At 43.0% G+C, this 8585-nt stretch overlaps 1 protein-coding gene and 1 pseudogene across 1 annotated transcript; both read left to right on the top strand.

The window, feature by feature from the left end:
* The first annotated feature begins 206 nt into the window (after positions 1–206).
* On the top strand, positions 207–4080 carry LOC105035048 (uncharacterized). The gene is made up of 2 exons (XM_010910440.4): positions 207–3348; positions 3523–4080. Exons 1-2 carry the CDS (start codon positions 426–428, stop codon positions 3918–3920), a joined length of 3321 nt encoding a protein of 1106 aa, XP_010908742.3. The 5' UTR covers positions 207–425; the 3' UTR covers positions 3921–4080.
* Positions 4081–4312: 232 nt separating this feature from the next.
* On the top strand, positions 4313–7178 carry LOC105035038 (uncharacterized; annotated as a pseudogene).
* The last annotated feature ends 1407 nt before the right edge of the window (positions 7179–8585 follow it).

Raw genomic sequence — 8585 nt, forward strand, 5'->3', positions numbered from 1 at the left:
AGGTCAATCGGTATTTTGGAGTGGAAGGATGTCTTAGATTTAAATTAAAGTACCTTTTGCTTAGAAGTCCATTGGATATTTAATTATTTTAGAAATCATTATGATAAGTTGATTATTGTTTATCTACTATTGTTTGAGTTTGGGATGATGTAATTATATATGAATAAAAAGGGTGGGTTTTGTATGTCCTGTAAAATCAAATTCCAAAAATGTGCGGCCGTCTGACACGCATCCGACTCCGGCCTCAGGCACCCCACTCCTATCGTTGTGTCTTATTGGCGGTAACCAACAGTTTTTCCACAACAAGATGCTATTAAAAGGGAAAATGAATACAGGAGTTCCCTAAGCACCTCAATCTGTATTCTCCTCACTCCCCACCCTTCTCTCAAATATCCTTTTGAGAGAATTCTCTCATATCATTTCTGATGGAGGTCCCTGCTCTTCTCTCATCATTGACAATTTTAGTATTAATATCAGCGCCATGGCACTCCCAACCAGTGGAGTCCTCTCCGCATAACAACATCACCGATTTTTTTGCTCTCCTTGACTTCAAGGACCATGTGTCTGATCCACACGGCGTCTTGGCTAGAAGCTGGAACACTACCTCCTCCTTCTGCAGCTGGACTGGAGTCTTCTGTAGCCGCCGTCGCCAGAGAGTGACTGCCCTGGTGCTCAGTGCCTTCCCCCTCCAAGGTACGATCACTCCCCGGCTTGCAAACCTCTCATTCATCTCGCGTCTCATCCTCTACAATACCAGTCTCGTTGGCCCCATCCCAGATGCTCTTGGACGGCTGCACCGCCTCCGATTACTTTCCCTAGGCATGAATCGTCTAACAGGAGCGATCCCTATCACCTTGAGCAACCTCACGGCGCTCAACTTTCTTGTACTTTCACAAAACAACCTCGCCGGGTTAATTCCTCCAGAGTTTGCCTGCCTGACCGCTCTAAAGCAGCTAAATCTAGATGGTAATAACCTGACTGGCCAGATCCCACCATCCCTGGTCAACAACGCGTCCATGCTCAACGTCCTTGACCTAGGCAGTAACGACCTCTCAGGCCCCATTCCTGAGGGCGTCGGCTACCTGCCCCAACTCAAGATCCTCGTCCTTCAGCTTAACCAGCTATCCGGTCCCATACCTCCTAGCATCTTCAATATGTCTCAGCTATGGTACCTTTTCCTTCTAGAGAACTACCTATCAGGGCCCATTCCTGTAATCGGAAATCAGAGCTTCGGGCTACCTCAGCTTCTGCGAATCTCTCTCTCAAGGAATCAGCTAACAGGACCTATTCCTTCTAGTTTCGCCACATGCACACGTCTTGAAGTACTGTCACTGTCATTCAATCAATTGAGTGGAGCGATTCCGGAGGAATTGGCAACCTTGTCAGAGCTCACATTCTTAACTTTGGCTAACAATTACCTCACTGGAACGATCCCGAGCGCCCTCAGCAACCTCACAAGACTAAGTACACTGGATCTGGTCGAAAACAGCCTGCACGGGAAAATTCCCAAACAGATTGGCCAACTTTCTAAGCTCCAGATGTTGCAGGTAGCGGCGAATCGTCTGACAGGTGCAATCCCTGATTCTATCGGCAACGCTTCCAGACTCGTTAGCGTGGACCTGTCCCATAATCCCTTGACGGGAACAGTGCCCGCCACAGTTGGGAACTTGGTGGCCCTACAATTTTTTAATGTAGAAGCGAACGGGTTGGGCGGACGGTTCGACTTCCTTGCCTTTTTGTCCAACTGCAGGGGCCTAGAGTATCTATATATGTCAGAAAATGGGTTTGATGGAAATCTTCCTGAATCCATGGGGAACCTCTCGACACATCTTCTAATATTTGATGCTGGTAGCAACCAGATCCAGGGAGGGATACCTTCTGGGTTGGGCAATTTAAGCAACCTCATCTCCTTGTACCTGTTTGATAACCAGATCACAGGGGCCATTCCCCCAGCAATCACTAGAATGGAGAACCTACAGATGCTGAATCTTGCCTATAATAGGATCGGTGGCTCCATCCCGCAACAGCTTGATGGATTAAGGAGTTTAAGCGAGCTCCATCTCGATGAAAACATGTTTTTGGGCTCCATACCAGACTCTATTGGAAACATGGCTCAACTGCAAGCCGTGACACTCTCCAACAATTTGCTGTCATCCACCATACCATCAAGCATATGGCACCTCAGCGATGTTCTGGTACTAGATCTGTCCCATAATTCTCTGGACGGCTTCCTACCAACGGATGTGGGAAGCCTACAAGCCATCGTTGAATTGAATCTCTCTACTAACCGATTCATTGGTAAGCTCCCAGAAGCTTTGGGAAGCCTCCTGACGCTAGAAAATCTGGATATATCACACAATTCATTCCAAGGTCCAATTCCACAGTCCCTTGGTCAGTTGATTAGTATTCAGTCATTGAACCTGTCATCCAATTCTTTCTCCGGTGCCATTCCCAAATCCCTAGCCAACCTCACGTTGCTTCACAACTTGAACCTTTCTTTTAATAGGTTAGAAGGACAGGTTCCAGAAGGTGGTGTCTTCTCCAATCTCACAATCCAATCTTTGATGGGAAATGCTGCATTGTGCGGGGCAACACTACTCGGAATCTCAGCTTGCTCCCATGATGATGGTGGTGTCTCTCATTCAAGATCGACAAGACGGCTACTGATATATTCCCTCCCAGTTATTGCATCTACGATGCTGTTGGCTGCTTGCTTCTACCTATTGATAACCAAGTTGAACAGAAGAAGGAAGAAAACTGCAGTTCCAGCTGACACAGTACACGTGCCTGACCATAGATTGATTTCCTACCATGAACTCAGTCGTGCTACCGACAATTTCAGTGAGGCCAATCTTCTGGGGACCGGGAGCTTCGGGTCAGTGTTCAAGGGACAACTAGATGATGGGTCACTTGTAGCCATAAAAGTTCTGAATTTGCAAACTGAAGGAGCCTTCGAAAGTTTTCACACAGAATGCCGAGCATTGCGCATGGCTCGGCACCGGAACCTTGTCAAGATACTCAGCGCCACTTCTAATCTGGACTTCAAGGCTTTGGTTCTCCAGTACATGCCTAATGGCAGCCTTGAGAGATGGCTGTACTCCTACAATTATTGCTTGAGCCTCATTGAAAGAATAAACATTATGCTAGATGTCGCGATGGCACTGGAGTACCTCCACCACCACCACTTGGAGGTCGTGCTGCACTGCGATCTAAAGCCAAGTAATGTATTGCTGGATGAAGACATGGTGGCTCACGTTTCTGACTTTGGCATTGCCAAGCTGCTTCATGGCATTAGCAGGTCCATAGCATCTGCGACTGCACCTGGGACAATTGGCTATATGGCTCCAGGTATACAAATTTCTAACCATAATTCTAGCAATGTACTAGCATTCCGACAATAAAACATCACTTAGTCATAACAAAAATTCCATTATACAGATAGTTGCTTCATTCACCAAATGGAGATAAAAAAAAACAGACCTTACTACTAACATTCAATTTTGGATGTGTATTGTTTGACAGAGTATGGATTAAACGGAACAGCATCAAGAAGGAGCGACGTTTACAGCTACGGGATACTATTGCTAGAAGCCTTTACAAGAAGGAAGCCCACCGATGCCATGTTTTGTGGGGAGTTGAGTTTAAGACAATGGGTGAATCAAGCATTTCCTTCCGCAGTGTTGAATGTTGTGGATGGCAACCTTTTGAGAGATAAAGCAGGTTGTAGCGCAAGCAATGCCTTTTCCAATGAAGGACTAATGGAAGACCTAAGTAGAAGGCATACGTGTGTTTCATCTATTTTGGAGTTGGGCTTACTATGCTCCAAAGAATTGCCCAAGGAGAGAATATTGATGGAAGACGTTGTTGTGAGACTAAAGAAGATCAAGGAGCAGTACTTGTCAAATTCATATGGTGATTGAAGCCAGTCAAGGATCTGGCCGCACGTAGGCATATTGGTTCAACCTTGTTGCAACCTTCTTTTACTTGTCTAAGGATGTCAGGGCATCTTTTTATTTCTGGAATAATGTAATGGCTCCTTGTTTCTCTAATTATTTCATCGAATGATCGATGGGCACGTTGAGATGAACTTGTATATAAATATATAATAATAAGCACATATTTCCTTCCTTTTTCTTCTTCCAAGCATGGTTTAAAATAACGGTATTTTGTTGGTATGTAAATATTTTTATGGGCATCTCTTGCCGTGGTTGAAATTTTGAAGCCAAAGTGTTTTCATATGGTAGATTCATAAACGACATGTCTCCCAGTAAAGTATCTCGTTGAAAGAGTTGTTTTCCTTTTCAAAATGCACATGCCTATTGGTAATATGTCTTTTGAGTGTCGGTAAATAAGTAGGGTCATTTAATGGTTCTATGATCAGGAAAAAATTGTACGTTCTAGTGACATTTAATAAAAGTCTTTAAGTTGGCAAACTTATTATTCTACAAGTATGTTTTAGAAAATGGGGATTGCATGCAAGATACAAAATTAAAACAAAAATGCAGCGAAAAAAAAAAGAAATTAAAACTATTTTAATTCAAAACATGCATGCAAGAGACTACATCTCTAAAACAGCAAGATCCCGAGCGCCCTCAGCAACCTCACAAGACTAGGTAAACTGGATCTGGTCGAAAACAGCCTGCACGGGGAAATTCCCACACAGATTGGCCAACTTTCTAAGCTCCAGATTTTGCAGGCAGCGGTGAATCGTCTGACAGGTGCAATCCCTAATTCTATCGGCAACGCTTCCGAACTCAATAGGGTAGACCTGTCCCATAATGCCTTGACGGGAACAGTGCCCGCTACAGTTGGGAACTTGGTGGCCCTACAATTTTTTAATGTAGAAGCGAACGGTTTGGGCGGAGGGTTCGACTGACTTGCCTTTTTGTCCAACTGCAGGGGCCTAGAGTCTCTATATATGTCAGAAAATGGGTTTGATGGAAATCTTCCTGAATCCATGGGGAACCTCTCGACACACCTTCTAACATTTGATGCTGGCAGCAACCAGATCCAGGGAAGGATACCTTCTGGGTTGGGCAATTTAAGCAACCTCATCTCTTTGTACCTGTTTGATAACCAGATCACGGGGGCCATTCCCCCAGCAATCACTAGAATGGAGAACCTACAGATGCTGAATCTTGCCTATAATAGGATCGGTGGCTCCATCCCGCAACAGCTTGATGGATTAAGGAGTTTAAGCGAGCTCCATCTCGATGGAAACATGTTTTTGGGCTCCATACCAGACTCTATTGGAAACATGACTCAACTGCAATCCGTGGCACTCTCCAACAATTTGCTGTCATCGACCATACCATCAAGCATATGGCACCTCAGCGATGTTCTGGTACTAGATCTGTCCCATAATTCTCTGGACAGCTTCCTACCAACGGATGTGGGAAGCCTACATGCCATCGTTGAATTGAATCTCTCTACTAACCGATTCATTGGTAAGCTCCCAGAAGCTTTGGGAAGCCTCCTGACGCTAGCAAATCTGGATATATCACACAATTCATTCCAAGGTCCAATTCCACAGTCCCTTGGTCAGTTGATTAGTATTCAGTCATTGAACCTGTCATCCAATTCTTTCTCCGGTGCCATTCCCAAATCCCTAGCCAACCTCACGTTGCTTCACAACTTGAACCTTTCTTTTAATAGGTTAGAAGGACAGGTTCCAGAAGGTGGTGTCTTCTCCAATCTCACAATCCAATCTTTGATGGGAAATGCTGCATTGTGCGGGGCGACACTACTCGGAATGTCAGCTTGCTTCCATGATGATGGTGGTGTCTCTCATTCAAGATCGACAAGACGGCTACTGATATATTCCCTCCCAGTTATTGCATCTACGATGCTGTTGGCTGCTTGCTTCTACCTATTGATAACCAAGTTGAACAGAAGAAGGAAGAAAACTGCAGTTCCAGCTGACACAGTACACGTGCCTGACCATAGATTGATTTCCTACCATGAACTCAGTCGTGCTACCGACAATTTCAGTGAGGCCAATCTTCTAGGGACCGGGAGCTTCGGGTCAGTGTTCAAGGGACAACTAGATGATGGGTCACTTGTAGCCATAAAAGTTCTGAATTTGCAAACTGAAGGAGCCACCGAAAGTTTTCACACAGAATGCCGAGCATTGCGCATGGCTCGGCACCGGAACCTTGTCAAGATACTCAGCGCCACTTCTAATCTGGACTTCAAGGCTTTGGTTCTCCAGTACATGCCTAATGGCAGCCTTGAGAGATGGCTGTACTCCTACAATTATTGCTTGAGCCTCATTGAAAGAATAAACATTATGCTAGATGTCGCGATGGCACTGGAGTACCTCCACCACCACCACTTGGAGGTCGTGCTGCACTGCGATCTAAAGCCAAGTAATGTATTGCTGGATGAAGACATGGTGGCTCACGTTTCTGACTTTGGCATTGCCAAGCTGCTTCATGGCATTAGCAGGTCCATAGCATCTGCGACTGCACCTGGGACAATTGGCTATATGGCTCCAGGTATACAAATTTCTAACCATAATTCTAGCAATGTACTAGCATTCCGACAATAAAACATCACTTGGTCATAGCAAAAATTCCATTATACAGATAGTTGCTTCATTCACCAAATGGAGATAAAAAAAAAAACAGACCTTACTACTAACATTCAATTTTGGATGTGTATTGTTTGACAGAGTATGGATTAAACGGAACAGCATCAAGAAGGAGCGACGTTTACAGCTACGGAATACTATTGCTAGAAGCCTTTACAAGAAAGAAGCCCACCGATGCCATGTTTTGTGGGGAGTTGAGTTTAAGACAATGGGTGAATCAAGCATTTCCTTCCGCAGTGTTGAATGTTGTGGATGGCAACCTTTTGAGAGATGAAGCAGGTTGTAGCGCAAGCAATGCCTTTTCCAATGAAGGACTAATGGAAGACCTAAGTAGAAGGCATACGTGTGTTTCATCTATTTTGGAGTTGGGCTTACTATGCTCCAAAGAATTGCCCAAGGAGAGAATATTGATGGAAGACGTTGTTGTGAGACTAAAGAAGATCAAGGAGCAGTACTTGTCAAATTCATATGGTGATTGAAGCCAGTCAAGGATCTGGCCGCACGTAGGCATATTGGTTCAACCTTGTTGCAACCTTCTTTTACTTGTCTAAGGATGTCAGGGCATCTTTTTATTTCTGGAATAATGTAATGGCTTCTTGTTTCTCTAATTATTTCATCGAATGATCGATGGGCACGTTGAGATGAACTTGTATATAAATATATAATAATAAGCACATATTTCCTTCCTTTTTCTTCTTCCAAGCATGGTTTAAAATAACGGTATTTTGTTGGTATGTAAATATTTTTATGGGCATCTCTTGCCGTGGTTGAAATTTTGAAGCCAAAGTGTTTTCATATGGTAGATTCATAAACGACATGTCTCCCAGTAAAGTATCTCGTTGAAAGAGTTGTTTTCCTTTTCAAAATGCACATGCCTATTGGTAATATGTCTTTTGAGTGTCGGTAAATATGTAGGGTCATTTAATGGTTCTACGATCAGGAAAAAATTGTACGTTCTAGTGACATTTAATAAAAGTCTTTAAGTTGGCAAACTCATTATTCTACAGGTATGTTTTAGAAAATCGTGATTGCATGTAAGATACAAAATTAAAATAAAAATACAGTGGAAAGAAAAAAAATTAAAACTATTTTAATTCAAAACATGCATGCAAGAGACCGTATCTTTAAAATAGCAAGATCCCTCGTAGTTAAGATTAAGATTAAAAATAAAAGGAAGAAGATCTGATCTTCACTTTGTCTAAATAGATCTTCACTGCGATTTGATGTCCGTAGATGTTTTCAAAGTTTTTTTGAAATCGCATACACATCCGATCTCTACAGGTATTCACATGAGGTTGATCTAGTCAAGAGATACTGATCTTACCGGAGTGCTAGCTTTTTTGCAGAGACCGCTCCTTGAATGTTGAATCTTTTTCTCTTTTCTCTTCTCAAGAGAATAATAAAAAACAAGAGGAAAGATTGGAGAGGAGATAGGTGTGAAGGCTTAGGGTGCCTAACTACTTGGATGTGCCTAGAGAAAGAGGAAGGAGGCGATGAAGCACACATCTTCTCTTTATTTTTCATGCACCTTTTTTCTTATGCGTGAACCTTTCACGCCATTCTCCCCTTTTGTAAGAGGAGAGGAGGTGCTAATCCATCTCTACATCTAATCCTAATCCCATTAGAAACCTTTTAGGGTTAGGATCAAGAGTTTTGGTGTGTGAGGACTCTTTTGGATGGAGTTCCACCCGATCTCATTTTTGGCGTTCCTTATCCCACCGCAAAAATCAAAACATCAGTAATTCTTAGCATGGTCCCTTGAGGTGTGATCTCTGTTTGACCAAGTCAAACACTTGGTCAAAATCCAATGTGGTTTGAATTTCATAATAAGTCAAATACTTGTTGAGTCCAAACCTTCTTACACCAATGAAACCTAATTTGACTCAAACTCAGATCAAGTCCAATCAAATTAAATTCTAATTTAATTTAACTAAAATTCAACCCATAATTATTTGAACAAATCAAATAATAAAGCAATAATTATCAATAAATT

This window comes from Elaeis guineensis, chromosome 9 (genome assembly GCF_000442705.2).
Source record: "Elaeis guineensis isolate ETL-2024a chromosome 9, EG11, whole genome shotgun sequence".
Lineage (NCBI taxonomy): Eukaryota > Viridiplantae > Streptophyta > Magnoliopsida > Arecales > Arecaceae > Elaeis > Elaeis guineensis.